Raw genomic sequence first — 26003 nt, 5'->3', positions numbered from 1 at the left:
TGTCTGTGAACAGTATTTATTAATCACCTACTATGTGCCAGGCACTGTCCTCAGCCTTTTACGTGGGTGGTGACTGCAGCCCAGCGTGCTCTGGGCAGACCTCCCTGGGCTTCGGAAGAAAAGCCCCTTTGTTGGAGCCATGGACCAGCCTCCCAGTGTAGCCGCTGAAGTTAGCCATGTGGACCTCCGTCCCTGCCTTTCAGACCCTCCTTTGACCTGAGTTCAAGGGTCAGCTGTACACATAATATAAAGTTGGCCATTTTTAAGTATATGGTTCAGTGGTGTTAAAACAGTTGACATCGAACAATTCTGAAGTTACTGGTGCTGAGCCCCTTGTCATTGAAAATCTGTGTATAACTTGACTCCCCCCATAAACGTAACTACCCAATAGTCTGCAGTTGAATGGCAGCCTTTTATTTTTTCAAAAAAATTATTTTTTAATTAATTTTTAAAGATTTTTTTATTTGTTAATTTGACAGAGATCACCAGTAGGCAGAGAGGCAGGCGGGGAGGTGGGTGGGAAGCTGGCTCCCTGCTGAACAGAGAGCCTGATGTGGGGTTTGATCCCAGGACCCTGGGACCATGACCTGAGCCAAAGGCAGAGGCTTTAACCAACCGAGCCACCCAGGCACCCCTAAAAAATTTATTTTAGAGAGTGTAGGGAGAGGAGCAGAGGGAGAGGGGACAAGCAGACTCCACAATGAGCACAGGGCCAGATGCAGGGCCTCATCCCATGACCCCAAGTTCATGACCTGAGCCAAGATCAAGAGTTGGAAGTTCAACAGACTGAGTCCCCCAGGTGCCCCCATTGACTGGAAGTCTTACCCACAACATAAATAGCCATGTTAATACATACTTTGTATGTTATATATAATCTCCTATAATCTAACAATAAAGTAAGAGGAAAGAAATTGTGATTAAGGAAATCCTCGGGAAGAGCAAATACGTTTATATACCATATCATAGTTATTGAAGAAAATCCCAGGCACCTCCCAGAATGCCTTGCAGCCAAGGGCACCCCCATAAATAGTGACCACATGTACCCAGGAACTCCTCCAAAGTGCTCCCTGGAACTAATCCTGTCCCCACCCTAATCTCTGGGAGTTTGCAAGATGGAAACATACTCCACGGGCTAATGGCCAATTAACTGCTTCCCTTCAGCCAGATAACGCTGCTCTTCTTTTCTAGAAATTTCGTGTGCCTCCCCTGAGCTCCAGCCAGCTCGTTCTGGTGGCGGCTTCTCGCCGTCCGCGCCCTGCCCCTGCCCACACCGGGGCCAGACTGGGAGGGCAGCTCCGTGGTAAGAGCGCCACCGGTCCCCTTTCAGCACTGCCCTCCTTGGACCCATCTCAAGGTGGCCAGGGGCTTCAGTTTCCCGTCACAATGAGGGCATTTAGCCGGACTCGCCTCTCCTGGGACTTCTCAGAGGCAGAAACTGGAGGAATCGCGGGGACGAGAAAGCAAAGAAACAGAAGCCAGCACAACGGGCCATTCCGAAGGCCATGCGCTGGCAGAAGGAGGCCCTGCCAGGTCAGATTTCAGAGATTTTTTTAGGAAGTGCCTCTGCGTGGCTTGTGTTCCCCAGTGGTGGGCTGATAGGGCACAGTGCCCAGGGGAGGACAGAGTCAGAGGCCCCATTCAGACAAGCCGAGGCAAGGGTCCAGCCTGAGCGGGGCAGCATGGGGGCCAGGAGAACAAGGGCTCTGTGTTCCTGGGCACGGGGCTGGAAAGCACATGCCCCCGGCTCTAGCCCCACACTGGACGCGATCAGAAATCCATGATGTGGCTGGGTGGCACCAGGGCCATGTGACCTTGCTGTGAGCAGAGTTTCTTTGGTGAGCTGCATTTGGGATGAGTTCTGTCCGCCTCTCCGTGGCCAGGCCGGCTCTGGGATAAAGATGACTCTAGGAAGGAGCCAGGTCCATCCCAGGAACCTGATGGGGAGAGCTTGGGTTTTCTTGCCCCGGAGACACTGAAGAGCCCAGGGAAGGGGTTGCAAACACAGTGCCATCAGGGGCCAGGCAGGGGAAGTGAAGGCCGGTTTGTGGCAGACCTGGCAATGTGGGGAGCCCTGCCCCGTGCGATGGCTCCATGTACCACGGCCAGTTGGTGAGCCAGGTTCAGATGCCACCTCTTCCATCTGCTAGCTAGGTAACCTCAGACAAGTAATTTTGATCCCATGTCTCAGTTTCCCTACATGGAACTTCCAGTTAATACCAGCAATTTGTGAGGGTTAAAGCATTCACACACAAAAGCACTTAAGAGCTAACTTTCTCTTTTAAGACAAGCAAGAGCACTGGGTTTGTATTCAAGAGCTCCAGATTGGGGCACCTGGGTGGTTCAGGTGGTTAACATCTGCCTTCAGATGATCCCAGGTCATGATCTCAGGTCATGATCCCAGGGTCCTGGGATTGAGCCCCACATTGGGCTCCCTGCTCAGCAGTGAGTTTGCTTCTCCCTCTCTGTCTCCCTCTGCCTCTCCCCCTGCTTGTGTGCTCTTTCTCTCTCAAATGAATAAATAAAAAAGCATAATACAAAAAAGAGCTCCAGATCATTAACCATTGGTAATGAACTCAAATTTTAAAAAATAGGTAAATACAGTTTGTCCCCTGGCTGTCAGTAGATGACAGCTTGTGGGTCATCCTGGCAAACTCTGGCCAAAGGTTTTGGACAGATGCAGGCTCCAATGCTGGCTCTCCCCTTGCCTGGTTCTGGAGCTTGGACAAGTGGCTCAATTTGTCTGTGTCATGTTTGCATTGTCTGGGGTATCCATCAGGAGCCTGGCAGGAAATGATCAGTCACTCACGTTGGGCAGTGGATGGGAGTTTAATGCTGAGGTATGGGGTGATGTGGGGAAATCACAAGGGATGGGATAGTACTCCAGAGTTAGTAACAGGGGGAGACATTCCCAGTGCTAGTTCTGGGCAGTGGCAGGAAGTAGCTGTGTAGAAAGGACCACCTATGGGAATTGGAGTGTTCAGTGGAGGGGCTCAGCCAGCCCAGGTGGCCTCACAGAGAGCGAGAGTTACTGGGGGAAGGAGTGCCCTGATCATTCTCAGCCTAACATCTCACTTCCTGCTCTCCTAGTGGTCATACTGAAGGGGTAGCCAGAGAGCTGGAGAGCCTGTTGGCGTGGTCCATGCAGACCGCCCCTCAGGCAGAGATCCCGGCAGAGAATGGGCAAGACCAGTGATGTTGCTGACAGACTCAGTTCTGGAAGGCTTTCCTTAGTCTAGGTGAAATGTGGTGCTCAACACGCAGAGGTTGAAGGTATTCTCGTGGTTATTGAAGGAGGGAAGGCAGATGCACAGCAGGGCAAGTAGAGGGCTCCCCAGGTGTTGAAAGGCATGTTCATTTCCTATTGGGACTATAACAAATTACCCTCAGCTTGGTGGCTTAGAACAGCACATGGTCATTCCCTTAGGATTCTGAAGGTTGGAAGGCCAAAATGGGTCTCATTGCGTTCAAATCAAGGTGTTGGCAGGTTCTTTTGGGAGGCTCTAGGGGAAGGTCATTTTCTTGCCTCTTCAAGCTTCTAGAAGCTGCCCATGTTCCTTAGCTCATGATCCGCTTCTATCTTGAATTGATCGTGCCACTCTGCTGCTCTCTGCTTCTGTTGTCGTTTCTGCTTCTTGGACTCTGACTTTCCTGCCTCCCTCTTCTAAGGATCTTTATTTATTTTAAAATATTTTATTTATTTATTTGAGGAGAGAGCATTCACAAGCAGGGGTCGGGCGACAGGCAGAGGGAGAGGGAGAAATAGACCCCCAGCTGATCAGGGAGCCCGATATGGGGCTCCATCCCAGGACCCTGAGATCATGACCTGAGCCAAAGGCAGAGGCTCAACCCACTGAGCCACCCACGCGTCCCCTCTAAGGATGTTTATGATGACATTGTGCCCACTGAATGATCTAGGATAACCTCCTTGACCTCAAGACCCTTAGTTTAGTCCATTTGCAGCATTCCTTGAACATGGGAGGTTACAGAGTCACTGGGGACTAGGATGTCTTTGGGGACCACCACTAAAAGGTTCTAGAATCTTCTCAGGGGGAAAATATATTCCCACTGCCATGCCCGGAAATCCCAAATGCCCTCCATTCGTGTCTCTTTTTTGGACCAATGATGTTCTCAAACTCCAGTACTTCTTGATCTTCCCTCCAGAATCTTCCCAGAGCAACGTATTTATCTTTAAATGGAACTTACATCAACTCACTGTTGAACTCAGGGTCATCCTAAATGACGATAAGTGTAAAGGCAAGGTTTCATGTTCACTTCTAATTTTTCTAACTGTTCCCATTCAAACAATTACATAAGTATTGACATTTTAAGGAAAGTTGATATATGAGCCACCAAAAAGTGCCTTATAGAATGCTCTGGGTCTATGTGCACCACACAGTGGGGAGGTCTGGGCGACCATCTTAAAAGCAAATTTGTTGCCTGAACGGCAAATATACTGAGTCCCAGTCTGCTAGCTGCACCGTGATTATATTAGTCAGAATGTGTGTGTGTGTGTGTGTGTGTGTGTGTGTGTGTGTGTGTAAGAGGCAGAGACACGAGAGAGAGACAGAGATTTATTATAAGAAATTGGCTCACACAATTGCAGAAGCCAAGAAGTCCCCCGGTTTGCAGTTGAGAAGCTGGAGACCCAGGATAGCCCATGGGGTGGATTCCATTCCGAGTCCGAATCCGAAGGCAGAAGGACACGGGGGAGAGTGAATACACCCGTTTACTCCAACTTTTTATTCCACGAATGCCTCCAAAGGATGGGCGGCGGCCCACGGGTACTGGAGGGCGATCTGCTTCCCTCCGTCTACCAATTCAGGTGTTGATCTCAGCCAGAAACACCCACACAGACACCCCCAGGGGGACATTTGACCAAATGTCTGGGCGCCTTATGGCCTGATCTAGCTGACACGTAAAATTAACCCTTACAGGGACATTATGGAAAGAACTCAGAGCAGGAAGTGTGCATTCTGGGTCTGCTCTCTGTAATGTTGGGCAAGTCTCTTCCACTCTGAGGGAGGGGGGTCTCAGTCTCCCCAGCTGGGTGCTGGGGACCATTCCTCAGGTTCTCTCAAGTTCAGACACGCAAAGCTTTTGCTATTCACCTTTTGGTACCTTAGTAACGAGAGCCTGGAGCATGGGGCAGACTGGTCTTGACACAGACGGCTAGCATGTAAGCTCCAATTACAGGCCCCGTAGGGGTCCACTCTCCATCCCAGGACCAGCATGACCTGTGCTTCCTGGGCCCCAGGTCACACCATATGCATATACCCATCATGGCTCTTAGTGGGGACGCTGAGCTTTAGTCAGCCTCGCGGCCATCACACCAGACCTGGAATACACACTCAGCATATTTCCCAGGTGTTGAAAGACCAACTGACTGGCCGAAGAAAAGGCATGACTGTCCCAAGAGGCTAGCGCTTGCTGAAAAGCCCCTCGCAGGGCCGGAAGCTCCCAGAAAACTCAGGAGTGAGCATGAAGGCTCTGTGAATCAGAAAGACCCTGGTTCAAATCCCAGAGCCACCCCCAAAGAGCTCCCTGACCACGGGCAAGTTATTTCCCCTGAGCCTCGCTGTTCTGATGTTCACGGGGGTGCTCTTGGAAGGCGGTTCCTAAGTGTGTGCTGAGAGTTCCGTGAGATCATCTAGGGAGAGCACCCAGCCCAGCGCCCGGCACATAGTGCTCTAGAAATAACAACTGAAAGGCCTATTATTACTTTTGCCACCCACGTTGTCTGGGGAAGATGTAGATGATCCGATAAGTGCCCACACCTCTCCCAGGCCCCCACAGGGGCAGGGGGGGAACTTCTGTGGAGACCCTGTATATGAGGAGGCATGTTGGGGTCTCCGAAATGTCCGTGGACTCCCCCGCTCCCATTTTGCACCAACAGCGTCCTGTTGCAGTGCAAACAGGGTTCAGATGCAATAAGCCAAAACCGTATTCAAGAGGCTTCTTCCAGTCCTGCTGAAAGGAAAAATCCCACGTGAGCAAAAAATATCTTTAATCGGTGCTATGTTGCACGAAAAGATTGGAGATGGGGAGCAAATGAAGGCAGTAGATGTGGTTCGTCACAAAGAAGAGGAGGAGGAGGGGGAAGAGGAGGGTGAGCTGGGTACACGCCTTGCTCTGCCGCTTATGATCAAGTGACTTCAGAACAGTGACTTGGTGTCTCTGAACGGGTGCCCCCTCTATGCAAATGGGTCACTCCCACGTTGCCCCTTCGTGCTAGCTCCGTACCCAGTGAACCCAACCACTAGTCGCTGTTGGAAGTGTTTAAAATAATGATGAAGAGGCTGGCACACAGTAGGTAGCACCTAAGTGTGACTCTGGGATTTGAACTCAGGCCTGTCTGATTCACAGAGCCCATATGCTCACCGTGGAGTGTTCTAGGGGCTTCCAGTCCCACGAGGGGCTTTACAGCAAGCGCTGACCTCTTGGGACTGTCATGCCTGTTCTCCTATCAGTCCCTTGGTCTTTCAGCAACAGGCTAACTCTCGTTACCGTCCTTGCAAGCTGGACCCAGTAGCATAGAGATCCATGGAGGAAGTTTGGTTGGATTTGAGCAGTGCCTTTCCAAGAATGGCTTGAAATCCAGCCCTGTCTGTATATTTCAGGAACCAGCTCATTTAAGAATCTGGTTTGACAGAGTGCTGCGTTTGGTGCAGGCGGGGCAGGGGCGGGTGGTGGGTGTCAAGAAATCTATTTAAGCCAACAAATTCAGGTTTACCAGAAATAACAACTTTCTTAAATCTCTGCGAGTGATTTCAGATTAGACATGGAGTCTCTCCCGGCTTGCAAGAAACTGAATTTTCATCATTGCTGGGGCTCCTTCACCGGGGATGGATAGATATCCCCAGGAACTTAGCCCATCTACCTGCCCCCATCAATTCATGCAGTCATCCTCCATGTTTTCTCCAAGTCAGGAAATTCGGCCAATTCTGGGCCAACCCAGAAGGGGTGGGGGCGGAACCTGTGCCCAGATGGGTATTTCTGGCATCAGGGGTCTCCCCACTTTGCTCTGGTACTCCCGAGACGTTGCAGATGGACCGTTGTTAAGAATGAATGAAGGGCACCTGGGTGGCTCAGTGGGTTGAGCCTCTGCCTTAAGCTCAGGCCATGATCTCAGGGTCCTGGAATCAAGCCCCGCATCCGGCTCTCTGCTCAGCGGGGAGCCTGCTTACTCCCTCTCTCTCTGCCTGCCTCTCTGCCTACTTGTGATCTCTCTGTCAAATGAATAAAATCTTAAAAAAAAAAAAAAAAAAGAATGAATGAGACCCCCTCCCCGCAATGTTTTGCCTGCTGGGTTTGTTTGCTTATTTGTTTAATTAATAGACTTTGTGTGAGAGTGGGCATTTTTAGGCTTATAGAAAAATTGACCAGGCAGTACAGAGTTCCTATATACCCATTCGACCCTGCTCCCCCCACACCTCCACCCTGGGCTTCCTCTATGTTAAATGTATTAGTGTGCTTGTTTGTTATAGCTGATGAGCCAATACTGATACATTATTGTTTTAAAGATTTTATTTATTTATTTGAGAGAGAGAGCATGAGTGGAGAAAGGTCAGCGGGAGAAGCAGACTCCCTGCTGAGCAGGGAGCCTGATGTGGGACTCGATCTCGGGACTCCAGGATCATGACCTGAGCTGAAGGCCGTCACTTAACTGACTGAGCCACCCAGGTGTCCCCTGATACATTATTATTACCTAAGTTCAAGTTCACTCCCTGTTGTACGTTCTTTGGGTTTTGACATGTGCGTAATGACTTGTACCCACTGTGACCGTCTCATTCAGAATAGCTTCATGCCCTAAAAATCCTATGTTCCCTCCCTCATCCTCACCCCTAGAAACCACTGATCTTTTTACTATCTCCATAGTTTTGCCTTTTCTGTGTTGTTTAATTTAGCTTCCAGGATGAAAAAAAAAAAAAAAACAACTAGACAATTTTATTTAAAAACCCAGGGGACCAAAATCTCATGAAGAATTAGGATATCCCCAGTAGGTTCTGGTAGAGCTGAGTTCCAGTTGCTGCCCTCTCAGAGGGGAATGAGCCATCCCATGCTTTCCTCTGTGTCCTTGTGTGGGTGGTGCCCTCTCCCTTTGTTGGCCCCTAGAGGAACTGGAGTTTGCTGCCCTGCTCTGGCCTCCTACAAAGACCAGAACAGCCTCTGATATGTGGGCTGCCTCTGTATCTTGCCCTGCAAATACATCCCCAAGGCCAGGTCTCACAACAGCCTGGCCACCTGCTTGAAATGGGGAGGAGAAAAACATAGGGAAATCCAACAAATTTATTCCCTGGAAATTATCTTATCACCTGTGGGAGGCTCACCTGAAGCCATGCAAACACCCAGCTGCGGGGCCATGTGAGGCTGGGGCAAAGTCAGCCAACATCCTGCACTCAGCAGATTCTATTCCCCTGTGTTCTCCCTACAACCTGCAAGTATTGGTTGTCAGAGGCCATGGACCCCCGCATCGGGCTACGCACAGTGTCCTTCAGTGGCTGCCACAGCACTGGGTCAATTATTTATGCTAATGCTGCAACTCACCCTACTAACCCCCTTCCTGGAGTGTGTCGGGGAACTAGACACCCAGATATTAAATTGCCAGTGGAGTGGTGGAGTGGAGGTGCACGGGGAGACTCGGGGAGACGTGAGGCCAGAGCATCACTGAGACACGGCCGGAAATGAAGACGGCCCTTGACCTTGGTCTCGGGCTTTTACTTGGGAGGAAACCCTGCATCTCTAAGCAGTGAAACGTGAGCTGGCATGATGGGAACGTGCTCCCTTCTTCCCTGCCGCCGCCAGCCAGGCCCTCTGTGGTGCTTATGCTCAGAACCTCCAGGAGAGGTCGAAGAGTGGTGAAAAGAGCACTTGATTTGGAGTCCAGTATCTGCCCCCTTTTTGCTGTGCGATCTTAGGCAAGTTGCTGTGTCTCTTTGAATCCCTGTATTCATCTCTGGATGGAAAAAGAGAAGGTGGCAGTAAGGTCTCATGGGAGTGTCAGTGCAATTGTCGTATCTCAGGCGCTCTTCTGTTTTCTGTCTCCACCCTTCGTCCCTCCCCGTAGCACCAACTTTCTGCTCCTGTCCCAGTTGTCCTACTCAAATCCTCCCTCCCCCTCTCCCCCTCCCTCGCCTTCCATATTTATTCAATCCACAAGTATTTACTGAGCACCTACTAGGTGCTAATAGCCACTGTCCTCGGCTCCAGGGAACACAGTGGTAGACAAGATAGACCATGTCCCTGGCCTTGGGAAACCAGTGTCTCATCAGTGACCTTCTCTGTATCTTAATCCTCACCTCCAGCTACCCTGATCTGGGCCACCTCTGTCTCTTGCCTGGATTCCTGGAACATTCTCCATACTGTAGCCAGAGTTCCTCCTGAATCACAGATCCAATGTACCCGGGGCTCCCTGCTGCCTCTCAGATGAAACGGAAACTCACCAGCCATCTTCGCCTCCTTTCTGTCCCTGAAGCTGATGGAACCTCCCTGGCCTCTGAATGTTTGCCCTTGCCGTTCCTTCCACTTGCTTTTGTGTTCTTAATACAACATCATCTTCTTTTCAGGTGTCACTCTTGATACCTCATTGTCCAGGCAGCCCTCCTTAGCCCTCTCTGCTTCTCCATCACAGCCCTGATGAGAGTAACAGCTGAACACACAGACCATGCTTTCTGTGTGTCTTGACTCTGTGCCCATTTTACAGATGAAAGAACCAAGGCACAGAGAACAAAGTGTCTTTGCTGGGGTCCCACAATGTTACAGTTGCCTCTGTCCACTCCATCATGGGTCCCCCGGGACAGGGTCTCTGTCTCGCTTGGCTGTGCCTCAGCATTCAGCACACAGGGCCTGGCACTGGGGGGGTGCTCAGCAAAGTCTCCGTGCATGATGAATGACCATCTTGCGCAATAAATGAGCTCATCATGGTCAAAGCCCTGCTTGAATTGCTCGGAACTGCCTGCTCGTAAGGGGTACTTATTATTCCACTTGGACTGTGAGTTGGTTCCGCCAAGGGAGGAATCCAGTCTCCCTGCCCCAGAGAGGCCTGGCTGCCACCAAAGCATCTCTCGCCAGGCAGTGAGGGTGTGGGAGGAGGGTCCTTGCCATCATTTGTTTTTCTCAGACTGTTTTCCAATAGAGACTGTCTCCTCCAGCAGGCAGTGGCGTCCGAGGATACGATAGCGTTGGGGGGGATTTCTGCCTGCGGCAGACTCCTGAGGTTTCCCCTTGCACTGAGACACAGGGCGTCTGCTTGGCTGGGGCTCTGCTGGGGCCTTAGTGGGGATGTTAGACACGGGTGTGGCAACATGAGAGCCGCGCCTCGGGACAGCCTCCTCGTTTTAACTTAGCAGCAGACTGGACCAGGCGTGAGGGCTGCTGGGGCTGCGGAGGCTGCTGAGTGTTAGGCTGGTTTCAAGACCCAAAGAGCACATGAACCGCTGTGGGATCTGTGGGAGGATGGCTGGGAGCACGGGCAGGGGAGCAAGGGCTGTCGGAAGAACTCCCTTTAGTGCCTGAGGTCTGGTGTCTACACGGCTTGCTCCAAATCCTTTCCTGGTTGTGCTGTAGCTAGATATGATTGTGGTGTGATGTGTACTAGAATATTCTCATTTTACCAGATGATCAAGCTGTGCTATCCTCTCTATGCTGTGCTGCACTATTTGTACTAAACTGTATTCTGCTGTATTCTGTGTGTACTGACCTGTCTGTTCTATACGGCGTTACACTCTCTATCCTATACTATATTATACTATCCTAAACGATTTCTATTATTGTATGTACTATATTATCTGTACTATACTGTCCACACTATATGCTATACTATCTATCTTATGCTCTCTGCACTGTACTATACTGTTACACTATATTCTGTATTATCTGTATTATATTATACCATCCCTTCTGTATACCACACCGTCTACACTAAGCCATCTGTAGTATGCTGTTTATTCTATACTATACTGTCCGAGCTATACTATCTGGATTATTCTATGCTATCTCTGCTACACAATTTATACTAAACTGTCCATACAATACCATCTATTAAACTGTCTGTACTGTACCGTGTTATCTGTTCTGTACCACATACACCATGCCACGTAATAAACCCAGATTTCACAGAAACCAAGTGACAAGGACATCACACAAACCTAGGAGGTAGACGCCCCGATTCAGATCCCAGCTCTGTCCCCTGACATGCTGTGCATCCTCAGCTTTGTCCCATGACCTCTCTGAGCCTCCGTTTCCCCATCTGTAATGTGCAAATGTTACTTCCAGTCTACCTTGTAGAGCTATTGTAGGAAAATGTCATAACACATGTAGTGGCTGGGACGGGTTGAATTGTGTTGCGTCCCCCTAGAGACCGTAGACTGAAATCCTAACCCCACCCCCAGTACCTCAGAATGGGACTAAATCTGGAAATGGGGTCATTGTGGATGTAATTCATTCAATTAGGCTGAGGTCATACTGGAGTAGGGTGGGTCCTAATCTAACAGGAGGGGTGTCCATATAAAAAGGAAATTTGGACATGAACATGCAGCCAGGCAGAATGCCAGGGAACTGTGAAGACAGAGATCGGGCTGATGCATATCCCAGGAACACGAAATAGCGCCAGTAACGCCCCAGAAGCCAGGCGAGAACTGTGGAAACAATTTTCCCTCCTAGCCACAGAAGGAACTGACACTGACCTTAACTTCCAGCCTCCAGAAGTGAGGGGAATAAATCCATGCTATGAAAGTCCCCTGGTCTGTGGTATTTGGTGAGCAACTGTAGCAAACAAATCCAGGGGCTTAGCACAGAGCCCGGCACAGAGGGAGAGCCCACTGCACCATGCCCATCACTGCTGCAATCACTAGTATGTTCTGTTGTGCAATTCTTGTATAACTGACAGTAGGTCAGGAGCTGGACAGAGCTAGCAGATAGCACCTTCCCAGCAAGGCTGTGTGACCTAGGTAAGTCACTTTCCCTCTCAGGGCCTCTCAGTGCCCTAACTCATAAAGTGGATGCTCTATGGGACCACTTGTGTGCCCATCTCACTCCAGCTTCTCTGTGCTCTCTCTTCCCAGATTTTCCCAGTGACCTCTATCATTGCCGTCCTCCCCATTTGACAGAGGAGGACACTGAGGCTCCCAGACAGAAGAAGTTACCTGCCCGAGGTCATACTAAGGCCAAGTGGCAGACATGGGGTCAAACGTAGACTGCACATGCTAAGACCCTTGGCCATGGAGCTCTAGCGAGGGCAGAAGAGAAAGAGGGTGGTCTCAGATTCTGTCCGGGCAGGGAGATGGGATTGGCCCTGTTCCTGTCATCTCCTCCTTTGGGCTTATCCTGTGTCTCCCTTGTAGTCTGCGTCACTCCCCACACTATTAAGAGTCCTTCTGTTTACTGGGGGAGATAAGATGGTGAGGGGGTGGGGGTGGGGAGTCCCAGATCCCTCCTCAGATCCACATATAGAATAATCGACTGCATGTACCATGCAAAGGGACTGGGGCTGTGGAGGGGGGGGGTGCTTCAACCCCTCTAACCCACTTCACACACAGTGTGACATCCGTGGTCCGCAAAGCTTTCTCATTCCAGCTTTATGAATGTATATTCATATGCACGTATATGAACCAAGTTATGCTTTTGGGGGGAAGAAAAAAAAGCTATTTTGTTCTGCTTCTCAGCATCTCTTTCCCCCAAAATGCCAAGGAGTTTCCACCTCTAATAAACAGTAAGCAGTCACCAGAAACGCTAAGAGTGTACTCCCAGGTAGGGGAGGAATTTGGCTCAGACCTGCGGCCCAGCATTCTGAAGAACACATTCCATCTGTTTTCTGGAAGAGCTGGGGCCAGTCCTTTCCTTTGCCATCTCCACATAAGCTCTGCCCAGACCTGAGGACATCAGGAACATTTCTGAAGAATTCTAGAGTCAGGTAGACTCGGTAGAAAAGTGCCCAGAACTTAGTAGGTGGCTTTTCCCCTTCTATATCACTCATTCATTGCACAGCAAAACCAACAACAAAACGAAAAGGCAACCTACTGAATGGGAGGATGTATTTGTAAATGACCTAACAAGGAGTTAATATCCAAGATGTATAAACACCAAAAAACAAAACAAAACAAAACAAAAAAATCACCCAAATAACCTGATTTAAAGATGGGCAGAGGAATTGAATAGATACTCTTCCAAAGAAGACATCCCGGCCACCAACAGACACATGAAAAGATACTCAGCGTCACTCATCATCGGGGAAATGCAAATCAAAACCATGAGATCACCCTACACCAGTCAGAAATGGCTTGTCTCAAGAAAACAAGACATAACAAGTGTTGGCGAGGATGTAGAGAAAAAGAAACCACCAGCGTTGGTGGGAATGTAAAGTGGTGCAGTCACTGTGGAGAACAGTATGGAGGCTCCTTAAAATTAGAGTTGGGGGGCACCTGGGTGGCTCAGTCGGTTGAACAGTTGCCTTTGGCTCAGGTCATGATCCCAGAGTCCTGGGATTGAGTCCCAGGCTGGGCTCCCTGCTCAGCAGAGAGCCTGCTTCTCCCTCTCCCTCTCTCTGCTGCTCCCTCTACTTGTGCTCTCTCTCGCTCTCAAATAAATAAATAAAATCTTAAAAAAATAATAAAAATAGGGGCGTCTGGTGGCTCCGTCAGTTGAGTGTCTGCCTTCAGCTCAGGTCATGATCCCAGGGTCCTGGGATCGAGTCCCGCGTCAGGCTCCCTGCTTAGTGGGGAGCCTGCTGCTCCTTCTCCCCCTGCTGCTCTCCCTGCTTCTGCACTCTCACTCATGATCTCTCTCTCTCTCAAATAAATAAATAAAAATCTTTTTAGAAAATAAATAAATAAATAAATAAATAATGAAAATTTTAAAAACTAGAGCTGGAGATATCCTACAATCCAGTAATTCCACTACTGGGTACTTACCCAGTGAAAACACCCCCCCCCAACTAATTTAAAAAGACATACACACCCTTATAGTTACTGCAGCATATTTAAAGTGACCAAGAGATGGAAGCAACTTAAGGGTACATTGGTAAATAAATGGATAAAGAAGATGTGACACATACACACACACTCTCTCTCTCTCTCACACAGGAATATTACTCAGCCATCAAAAAAGAATAAAATCTTGCCATTTGCAACAACACAGATGGACCTAGAGGGTATCAGGCTAAGGGAAACCAGGGAGAGAAAGGCACATACCATATGATTTCACTTCTATGTGGAATTTAAAAAACAAAACAAAAAAACAGACCGACTCATAAACACGGAGAACATCCTGGCTCCAGAGGGGAGGTGGGCGGCAGAGGGAATGAATGAACTAGGTAAAGGGAATTAAAGGAGACAAACCTGATTTAGAAACTCAGTCACAGAGATGAAGAGTTACAGCACAGGGAACGCAGTCAGTGATACTGTCATACCGTTGTACGGTGACAGATGGTGACCACACTTACCGTGGGGAGTATCGAGAATAGAAAAATCATTCATTCATTGACTATCACTGAAGAAGCGCAGGCTCCTTACCAAGTGCTTCCAATGAGCCAGACTAAACGCCAGCTGCCCCACTCCTCACCTGCCCTCCCAGCAGCCCGAAGGAAATGCATTGACGCCCCATTGTACAGGCAGGCAAACGCCTTCAAGAGAGTCTGAGCGCCGCTCCCAAGGACGAGAAGCTAGTGTGTGGTGGGACAAGCATCTGAGCCCACACGGGTCTGACCGGATTCCGAAATCTGTGCTCTTCAGAAGTGTCTACTGGGGGCTCCTGGGTGGCTCAGTTGGTTAAGCGGTTGCCTTTGGCCCAGGTCATGATCCCAGGGTCCTGGGATCAAGCCCCACATCAGGCTCCCTGCTTAGCAGGGAGCCTGCTTTTCCCTCTCCTTCTGCCTGCCTTTCTGCTTACTTGTGATCTCTCTCTCTGCCAAATAAATAAATAAAATCTTAAAAAAAAAAAAGTCTCTCTGTTCTAAGTGAGGTCTGCTGATTAAGGCTCCTGCCTCAACGATCTATGTTCTAATCCCGTGAGCCCATGAATATGCTACCGGACATGGGGGAAGGGACTTGACAGATGGGATGAGGTTAAGGATCCCGAGAAGGGGAATTATCTGGGGTTATTTGGAAGAGCCCAGTGTCCTCCCAAGGGTCCTTAGAAGAGGAAGAGGCGGGGGGAGGGTCAGAGTCAGGGAAGGAGATGTAATGACATTTGCAAGAGGTCTGACAGATGGCAGGAAGGGACCACAAGCTGAGAATGCCAGTGGCCCCCCAGAAGTTAGGAAGTTAAGTCACCAGAGTCTCCACAGAGGCCAGCCCTGTGGACACCTTGCTTTTAAAAGACTTCTGACCTCTAGAATTCTAACAGGATAAATTTGTGTTGTTTTAAGCTTCTGTGTTTTTTTTACTGCAGCCCTAGGAAGTGAATTCACGAAGCATAGAGAAGAAAAATAAAAGGTGCTAACGAAGAACATAAAGCATGTCTTGAGAGCTCGTGAATGTAGGTGTGGCTCCCTAGTGGGACTGAATGAATGAAAGATACACGATGACTTAGTGTTCGCCTGTAGGACATCCCAGTGGGGTTACAATCTTCTCCCCGCCCCCACCCCTGCTGGGGCCCAGTGAGGGAGTGGTTGGCACTGCCATTGTGATCTAAGTCTTTTATTCTCTTATAGGGTTGTTTAACCACTGATCTCAGGGGAGGGGGACTGAACTTTTTATGGAGGTACAGCCTATATATGGTAAAGTAAAACATCAGGATGTGTCATGAATGTATAGAATCGTGTCGCTGTCATCCAAGTCCAGATGTAGGGTATTCCCATCACTCAGAAACTTCCTAACCGATACCCCTTGGGGGTAACCCGCCTCTTTGATTTCTGTCCCCAAAGATTAATTTGCCTATCCTTGAACTTCATATAAATAGTATCCCGTGGCATCTTTGTGCACGCTTCCTTAGCTCCACATCATGTCTGAGGTTTACTCACGTTGTTACACGTATCAACAGTTCAAGTTCACTCACTTTCCTGCTGGAAAATGTGTGGGGTGTCTCTCCAGTTGGGGTCCATAATGAACAGAGCTGCTAGGAGTGTTCTTGTACACGTCCTGCGGTAGACACAAGCGTTCCTTTCTCGTAGGTATGTGCCTGGAGTTGCACTGTGGGACCGTAGGACAGGTAGATGGTAGTAGATACCCTGGTTCTCTGGCCTGGAGTGAACCTTGGGAGTGCCTTCTTGGCCCACCTCAGCCTTATTTCCAGAAGATCCATTCTCTTTCTCTGGGCTGCTCTGGTTCCCGGGATTATGAGACAAGGAGGTGCAAGAAGGGTCCCTCCCCTCCCGGCCCGAGAGAGCATCATCCGACCTGGTGGTTAGGCTTAGGGTTAGGGTGTGTGGGAAATGGGTGCAGCTGGACAGGAAGGGGGCAGGGCCTCTCTGTTTCAGTTGGGGCTCATTCTGTGCTGGAAATCTTTGCGCCCCGTGTGGTGAATTCGTAAGGTGGAAGGTTGGGTTCAGCTGAGTGTGTAGTGATTTCTCCCAAACTTACCAGCACCCCACCTTTGAGATTTTTGCCATTTGTATGCTTTCCTTTGAATTGACTTTTTTTTTTTTTTAAGCTAAAAACTATTTATTGAAGGAGTTAACTTACCTGCAAATATAAAATCAATTGGACTGTCTGTAAGTAGGGTTTAATCCCCATACAGTCTATAAAAGCAAAACAAAGTTGATGAATTCTAGCCAGGTACTGTCGCCAGCCAGGGGCCACATCCCTGAGACTCCTCTCTGTTATCATGGTGGACTGGTGAACATCAGGGAGGAGAGGCATTGAAGAATTGTTAGAACCCAAGTGAGACTTTTTGTTTAAAGATTTTACTTATTTGACAGAGAGAGAGATCACAAGTAGGCAGCTAGAGGGAGGGAAGCAGGATCCCCACTGAGCAGAGAGCCTGATGCGGGGCTCAATCCCAGGACCCTGAGGTCACAACCTGAGCAGAAGGCAGAGGCTTAACCCACTGAGCCACCCAGGCTCCCCAAGACTTTGTTTTTGATGTAATCAGGGACAGTGAAAGAAAACTAAAAAGGAATTACTTTCTCACTTTGTGATCGGAGGTTACTTAATGCTGGAATCTTCCCTCATGGCAAGGCTGGGTCCATTCCTGGGGAAATGCCAGGGTCCTGGAGAGTGGTCTTTATTTGAATCTTGTCATTTGAACTCTATGATTTGAATCTGTGACTTTACCTCTCAGTGTCCTCATTTGTACAACAGGATCAACATGGCCCAGCTTTGGCAGCCTGGGGGTTTCCCATGGAATGACGTGATCTTGGCAGCATCATGATGGGGACAGCTCACGAATCTCGGGGTTTGCAGCGGGAATGAGCATCCAGGATGGCTGTGCATATGGCAATTCCTGTTAGGGCCCTTGCTCCTAAGCAAAGTTATCTGACCACTTCATACTGTTCTAGGGGAGTATTTACTGCCCTTGGGATCCTGCCAAGGTTAAGTGGAGAATATGGTCCTGGTGAAATTCACACTTTGTCATTTGTTCACAGGCACAGACATTAAATCCCATCCATTGGAGGGTAAACAGGATCTCCCCATGCACCTGCTTTCAAGGAGGTTGTGATGTGGAGAGGGGGTGTCCCTGTCAGACCATTTGGGTTCCAAGCCCAGTTCCACTGTCTACTCACCCTGTGCCTTGACTATGCCACTTCTCCCTGGGCCTCAGTTTGGGAATACTCACCTTTACCTCATCAAGAGATAAGAATGACTGGATTAGATAAGGCACAAAAGACAATAGCCAGATATTTATGAGATTAAAAACTGCTACTACTTTCTTGAGGAAGCCATAGACTGCATTTAAATTCTCTGCAAAGCCTATTCTGCCTCTTCAACTCCTGATCATCCCAAATATTTGTGTCAGGAAGCTCCTCCCTCTCAACTGTAATTCTGTCCTCAAATTCTGCTCCCCACAGCCGAGACAACAGATTTTCACAAACCTGGGTAGGAATTCTACAACAGCTCTGACTCAGGTAAGACCTTTTTATGTAGAAAGTGGCAAAAACACAACTCAGATAGACTTTCTAAGAAGAAAGCAATTTATTTTGGCTTGTAGTCACCAAAATCTACAATACATTCAGGTATGGCTTGATCCAGGCTCAAGGACCATCAGATCTTAGCTTTTCTGCATCTCTGCATTTCCCTCATTGTTGGCACTCGGATAGTAGCAAGATCTCCCAAGGAATCCAAGACTACTTCTCTTAGATGCCCATTGGGAACCAGGACTTCTGCCAGCCAGGCTTATTGGTTCTAATTTACCTGGGTTTTTTTTAACCAGCCAGGGGTGAGAGAGGGAGGTGGTCTATGGTGATTGGGTTCAGCCTGTCAGGGCCCATCTTTGGAACTGAATTGAGAGTTAGCCTTACTCAAACCACGCAGGCTGGAGGATATGTAGATTCTGTAGGGAATTGATGCTGGAAGGGGGGGGCGGATAAAAGGATGCTGGGGTTGCAATCAGCCAATGTCTGGACACATTTTTGAGATGAAGAAATGATAGATTTTCCATTAGAGACCCAACAGTGCAATAGGTTTGAAGGAGCATCTCTCTATGTGTCTGTCTGTCCATCTGTCTCTCTCTCCTTGTTCCCAGTGCTCTGTGGCCTGAAAATAACAAGGTTGGAGTCAGAGTGATGAATGGGGCAAGATTGATTCTGCACTAATTTTGCCTGGAAGCTGCAGCTATTTTGGGCCCCTGCTGAGCCCTGGTTTAGCTTAGCTAGTTAAAGAACAGGGCTCATGAGGTAAAGGGTATAAAAAGGGAGCAGAAACATGGGACTGGAGGCACAAGTCTCTGGACCTGATTAGGCTCTGCCACTTTGACTCAGGTCCTCAGGTAAGTGTCTTACCCTCCCTGGGCCAACAGCTCCACATCTCCCCCACTTCCTTTTCTTTCTGTCCCCAGCTCCTCCACTAGGCACACCTATACCTCTCAGGTCACTGCCGGATTTCTGACCCCAGGATGGGTTGGATGGCTCTTCATGTTCTTGTAGACCCTTAGGCTTCCAGGTATAAGTCCCACTTGTCCCAACTTCTCAGTGAATGAGGTGGGGGTAAGTCTGTCAACCTTACTGTGCCCCATGCCAGGCTCCCTGTTCAGCAGGGAGTCCTGCTTGAGATGCTCCCCCTCCCCCTGCTCCCCCTCTACTCAGGCTTGTACTCTCTCTTAAAACGCTAAAAAAATAATAAAAAGGGATGGTTTTGACATCTGGGGGACTATTGAGCTAATGAAATAAACTTTCTAGCCTCCTGTCATGTAAGATACATGAAACTGGGGCTTCCTATCATTCTCTCCTCTACCTCATTATCTAGCATCCCTTCTGGTGTATAGTATGTGCATAATGAAACTTGTGGAATAAATGTCTCAGGTTCCTCTTCTCTTAGATTCCAGTCTCTGCTCTTGCCAGACCCCCCACCCAGAACCTCAACTTTCTGGAAGGCCCTGCTAACACCCAGATATCTGGTCCTAAATCCGTGGTCTCCAGGGTATCACTGACTTTATAAAGAGTGAGTGAGAAGAGCAGTATGTTGTGGGGGGTAGAACACGCAGCTGGTAGATGTTGCTGGGTCAGGGATGGAGGAATGAAGGAGTCACTGAGAGGCTGGGGAAAGTCAGCTGGAGAGAGCGTCTTTGGTTCTGCCCAGAGCCTGACCTGCAGTGACCCTGTATAAGCTGGGCCAGCAGCAGAGCTAACAATAAATAAACAGAATGCCCAAACAAGCCCCCCTCTGTTGGACAGACCATTAAAGACCTGAGGGAGGTTACTGCACTTGGCAGCGTCCTCCGTGGGTGGCCAAGAAGCCAAAGATGGAGAAAAATAAAAATAAACTGCACAGGACCTATGGGGGCTGACTTAGCTTTCTCTCCACACCCACGCCCCCCAACCCAGGCATGCTCAAAGCTGTGTGCTGGCAGTGTTCTTTGGCCAAAGAAAATGTCCTGGGTGTAGAGGTGTGTATGGGTATGTGTCTGTCCCAAATAAGAATCCGCTTTCACTCTTACCTTAATTTTTATGTGTTATTGATTGGGTTTCAGTCAATTTATTACTTAGGTTAAGAAGCTTACTCAGTTGGGGAGGGTATGTGCTTTGGTGAGTGCTGTGAAGTGTGTAAACCTGGCGATTCACAGACCTGTACCCCTGGGATAAAAATATATTATATGTTTATAAAAAATTAAAAATTAAAAAAAAAAAGCTTACTCAAGCTGGGCCCTGTCCCTCTATGCCCAACAGTGCTTTTTGCTCACGACACGTGGCGAGACAGAGGACGAGGGTAAGAGTTATAATGTCAGTGGCGATCGTGACAGTAATGATGACAGTGATGATGATGATGGTGGTGACAAAGATGATGGTGATGGTAGTGATGGGGTTGACGATGATTGTGGTGGTGGTGGTGATGATGGTGATGACAATGATGGTGATGGTGGTGATGATGACAATGATGACAGTGACAATGATGATAGTGGTGATGGTAATGATGATGACAATGATGGTGACAATGATGGTGATGGTCGTGATGGTGATGACAATGATGGTGATGGTGGTGATGATGACAATGATGACAGTGACAATGATGATAGTGGTGATGGTGATGATGACAATGATGGTGACAATGATGGTGATGGTCGTGATGGTGATGACAATGATGATGATGATGATGCTGGTGATGATGGTGGTGATGACAATGATGATGACGGTGATGGTCGTGATGGTGATGGCAGTGATGATGATGGTGACAATGTTAACAGTGATGATGACGATGGTGACGATGATATAAATGGTGATGTGGTATCAATGACGGTGGGCGTCATGACCAAGCAAACACCCACTGAGCCCACTAGGTGCCCAGCATCCTTTGAAGTGATTTCATTTAATGTACTAATTGATTTTATTCTTGGAGCCGCTCTGTGAGCCAGGATCTGTTGTCATTGGATCCACCATGTGGCAGCTGTGTGATGCTGGGGAAGTGATTTCATCTCAGCCTCGGCTTCCCTGTCCCTAAGATGGCATGTCCCGGGAGCACACTCAGTGTTTGACATAAACATTCAAGAGATAAAGGTGATACTTTTTATTTCTCTTTTCTTTTTTTTAAAGATTTATTTATGTATTTGAAGGAGAGCTTAAGCCGGGGGAGGGGCAGAGGAAAAGGAGAGAGAGACTTCCAAGCCGATTCCCCATTGAGCATGGAGCCTGATGCTGGGCTCGATCCCACCACCCTGATATCATAACCTGAGCTGAAATCAAGAGCCCCACGCTTCACTGACTGGGCTGTCCAGGTTCCCCAGATAAAGGTGATTCTTGGGGTACCTGGGTGGCTCAGTCAGTTAAGCATCTGCCTTCAGCTCAGGTCATGATCTCAGGGTCCTGGGATTGAGTCCTGCCTGGGACTCCCTCCTGGGTGGGGACCTGCCTCTCCTTCTCTATCTCCTGCTCCCCCTGCTTATGCTCTCTCACTCTTTCTTCAAATAAATAAACAAAATCTTAAAAAAAAAGAAAAAGCGACTCTGAGAGTTCCTCGTGGGGCCCTCCTGTGAACCCCGTGTAGGAGGGGTATTCTGATAACCTCCCGTCTTACGGAGCAGGCCTGCTTTCCCACACAGAAGGCGCTGACCCAGGCATGGGCGGCCAGCCCCGTTGGCCTGCAGAAGCAGTTTCAGTCGTCCCTGCATGGTGGTTTTGATCCATGGGTTGCGTGGGCTGGGCCCACACGAGTCTAGATGGGCCCCCGAGCATGCTGAGCTGAGCCAGCCCCCCAGCAGGCCCTCTGCTGAGCAGCCCAGGGCTGCCTGCAGGGTTGGAGTGGGTAAGGTAGGGGCGGCTGGAGCTCTGGGACACACGGCAGGAGTTTCCTGGTGCCTAGATGATCTGGATGCCAGGCACACAGTTTGCCACTTCCCTCGCCTCCCATCTGAGGAGGCCCTGGGATGCCTCCTGATTTGGAGTGAGCTCCATCCAGATATTTTCTCCAGTTCTGCAAATCCGCAGATGGATCTCTGGATCTGCCAGGCTACCCAGCCTCTGTGGGGCCACCGGGCGGTCAAGAGGGTGTAGTACGATCGGAGCTGTGCTGTGTAGGTTGTAACACACACTGGATCTGGGGATCTTCGTGTGAAGAAAAGAATATAAAGTATGTTGTTAATAATCATGTTTCTATTAATTTCATGCAGGGTTGGCAATGTTCTAGATTTGGGGGCTCTGTTGAAGTACCTGATTAAAGCTGATTTCTCCTGTTTTTCCTTTTGGATGTGGCTGCTTGAGCATTTTTGATTATGCATGTGGCTGACGTTGTAATTCTGTGCTCTTGAGCTCACAGTTAGCAGAGATTTAATAGTTCCACAGTCGAACAGCTTGCTCAGGAGAGTTCCAGACCTGAATTCAGATCTCCAGATTCCTAGCTCCTAACCAGCTGTGTGACCTTGGGCAACTCACTGCCCCTCTCTGGGCCTTAGTTTCTTCCACCATAAAATAAAGATAGAAAGAATACATGCCTCATAGGGTTATCTTGTGAGCAAATGAGAGACAAGGTGGACGGTAGTGAAAATAGCCCCTGGCATCAGGTGAGTGTTCCATAACTAAGAACTGTGTTGCCATTTATTATGAGCTGATCTGGGCTGACCCCATGGAGCCCAGACCTCTCCAGCCTCGAGAATGTTCTTATTTGTCCCTTCTGGGACCATGATTTTAAGTAAGAATTTTTTTTTAAAAAAAGAGAAAGACTTATCAGAGACACCGATCATTTTTTTTAAAGATTTATTTATTTATTTTAGAAAGAGAGATCAGGGAGAGGGGCAGAGGGAGAAGGGGAGAGAGTCAAAAGCAGACTTTGCACTGAGTGTGGGGCGCCATATGGGGCTTGATCTCATGACCCTGAGATCACGACCTGAGGCGAGACCCATGGTCAGATGCTTGACCCACTGCGCCACCCAGGCACCCCCATACTGATAATTTTTTTTTTTTTTAAGATTTTATTTGTTTGACAGAGATCACAAGGCAGAGAGGCAGGCAGAGAGTGAGAGAGGAGGAAGAAGGCTCCCCACTGAGCAGAGAGCCTGATGCAGGGCTTGATCCCAGGACCCCGAGATCATGACTTAAGCTGAAGGCAGAGGCACTTCACTTAAATAATTTCACAGAGGTGTCCACTGAGCCACCCAGGCACCCCAACACTGATAATTCTTGATGAGGAATTCTGTGTCTTGAGAGAGGATGGAGTGTAGCACAAGTGAATCCAATTCCAGCCCCCAAACATGGAGTTGTACCATCGTTGACAGTTAATGTGTAATTTCTAAAGGCTTTTGGAAATCCTAAGAGGTCCCATTGATCTCTGTGGTACCTTTGGGGATTTTTAAGAACTTGGGATATGGGAGGGGGAGGAGGACCATGATTTCTTTTAACCTTTTCATTTTACAGACAGGCGAGCAAATGATCAGAGAGATTAGGCAACCTATCCAGGGTCACACAGCAAGGAGGTGACAGGTCATCCGGCTCTAGAGTCTTTGCTTGTGACCCCTTGCTGTAATGCATCATGGTCTAGCTATCACAATGGTCTTAAAATTATTCCTATTTAAAGATGAGGAAACAGGGGCGCCTGGGTGGCTCAGTGAGTTAAGCCTCTGCCTTCAGCTCAGGTCATGATCTCAGAGTCCTGGGATGGAGCCCTGCATCAGGCTCTCTGCTCAGTGGGGAGCCTGCTTGCCCCTCTCTCTGACTGTCTCTCTGCCTCCTTGTGATCTCTCTCTCTCTCTCTGTCAAATAAATAAATAAAATCTTTAAAAAAAAATAAATAGAGATGAGGAAATGGGATCAGAGAAGTTAAGTCACTTGTCTTCCATCACACAGCAGGAAGTGGCAAAAATGGAATTCAGTACAGTGTAGACTGGATTGCATAGTGTCTCCCCAACATTTGTGTCCATCAGGAGCCTCCACACTGGACCTTTGATGGAACTAGGTAGAAGGAGTTAAGAAGTTCTACTAGGTTTGACTGGGCCCCAATCCAGTGACTGGTATTCTTCTAAGAAGAGAAAACAAAGACAGATGCCCAGAGAGGACACACGTAGAGATGGAGGCAGAGATCAGATTGACGCATCTATAAGCCAACGAAAGCCAGAGATTTCCAGAAGCCAGCTGAAGTTAGGAGACAGGCACGGAATGGATGTCCCTTCAGAACCTCTAGAAGGAACCAGCCCGCCCGACACCTGCATTTTGGGCTTCCAGCCTCGGGTTGGGGAGAAGATGAATTTCTGCTGTCCTAAGCCCCGCAGTGCGGTCATCTGTTAGGACAGCCCTAGGAAGCAGATGCTCCAGCCATGACAGTCTTGCTGCTTGTCACGGTGAACACCCCAGCTTGTTCCAGGGAGCTGTGGACGTGTGGTGCTCCCTTCCTGTCCCTGTCCCCTCCCACCGGCCTGTGGCAGTAGCCCTGCCTCCGAGTGTCTCCACAGAGCCGGGCGGGGGTGGGGTGGGGGCTGTGAAAAAGGCCGGCTGGGCTCAACTCGGCATCCTGTCTGCTGCTTGCATTGTGAGCTCTTGCAAATTACTGTTTTCAGTTGAAAAGAGGTTCCAGAGAGCTCTTCAGCGACTCAGCAGGGGCCGTGGATGCTCTTGAATTAACGAGGAGAAGGGAACCTTCCATGACTGATGGCCGCCTTTGTCTCAGCCTGCGGTCAGGCCTGGGAGGGACAGTGGTGCCTCTCGGTGGTTCCCAGAGTCTCAGCCATGGCCAAGTCAGAGTCTCTGGGGTTCGGTCTGTCTGTACAGAAGAGGTCAGGGGATGCTGAATTAGGTTCTGCCATTTCCAGGGGGTCAGCAGCCTTTTGATGCCTAGGCAGAGGGCCTGGGGTGGGCTTCTTACTCAGTCTGCCAGCCTGTCCTTGGTTAACATGTACCGTGGACCTCCACTTGGTCCAATCAAATGGGCAGGAGGCTGTTGAGGAGTAGCTGGCTTCAGGCTCACTCAGTGTGTGTGTGTGTGTGTGTGTGTGTGTGTGTGTGTGTGTGTGTTAGAGACTGTCTGGGATTTGAACACCCCTGCCTGATGCTTGATGGGATAAAGTCACTTCTCCCTCTGGTTTCCACCTTAGCCAGGGCTACTCTCCCCTAAGCCTATGTGCACACCCATCCAACTAGTATTTATGGTGCCCGGGCTATTGTCCAGGCTCCAGGAAAGCCCTTTCCAGCATTATCTCATTTAACCATTACAGATATCCTGGACTGTATTATTGTCATTGTCCCCATTTTACAGATGACCAAAATCAAGGCTCAGTCCTTGGCTCAAGTTCACAGAGCTGGTAAGCGGCTCTGTCTTCCACCAAAGTCCACACCTCCTGACCGCAGTGACCCTGGGAGGGTCTCTGCCTTGTGACCATGTTCCCTCCCCGGAGCTGGGCGGTGGCCACAGGGATAGAGGCAGGTCGTACTCAAGACTGTGCAGTGTGGGGAAAAGAGACACATGGGTAGAAGCAGCTCCGATCTGAATCCCACATGGGCAAATGGAAACTTAGAGCTAAAACCAGGTTGGGGGGGGTGGTCAGTGGGCGGGAGATTGGGAACTGTCCGGGGGGATAGGGAGGGATTCTGGATTGGTGCCGCCGGTGGGCTGGGGGATCAGACATTACCTTCAGCTGGAGGAGATGGCGGGGGGTGGGGCGCAGGGGAGATGAGGAGCTCGAGACGGTGTTGAAGGTGATCAGCTACAGAGGATGGGGAAACTGCTGAGCTGACTTGACAGGATTCTTGCTAAAATTGGACAATGCAGAGACGCCTACTTGAAGGCAAGTTCAGGGAAGGCTGAGTAGAGCTTTGCTAAGCAGAGAATCTCTGTCACTATTTATTCCCCATCTTGTCCTTAAAAAATATTGAAGGCTGCAGTTGCCTTAAGTGGAGTTAGATGATGAAGAGATCGGGTGCTCGTGTCAGACGAGCTCTACCGCCCACCAGCCGAGTGCCCCAGTTTCCTCGCCCTTGCCTCAGTTACCTGACTTGTCAAATG

General features: G+C 49.2%; 2 protein-coding genes across 3 annotated transcripts in view; one reads left to right on the top strand and one right to left on the bottom strand.

Moving 5' to 3' along the window:
* Positions 1 to 9447, bottom strand: part of LOC116571520 (protein argonaute 2-like) — a 32639-nt gene extending 23192 nt beyond the window's left edge. The window contains exon 1 of the mRNA XM_032309473.1: positions 9441 to 9447. Coding sequence (XP_032165364.1) covers positions 9441 to 9447 — 7 coding nt within the window. The remainder of the gene's footprint in view (positions 1 to 9440) is intronic.
* The window catches only part of WSCD2 (WSC domain containing 2), a 116334-nt gene that overhangs the window by 17559 nt on the left and 72772 nt on the right, over positions 1 to 26003 (top strand). The gene's annotated exons all lie outside the window — the stretch shown is intronic.

The sequence above is a fragment of the Mustela erminea genome, chromosome 13 (assembly GCF_009829155.1).
Source record: "Mustela erminea isolate mMusErm1 chromosome 13, mMusErm1.Pri, whole genome shotgun sequence".
NCBI lineage: Eukaryota > Metazoa > Chordata > Mammalia > Carnivora > Mustelidae > Mustela > Mustela erminea.
This window is presented reverse-complemented; position numbering and strand designations above follow the sequence as displayed.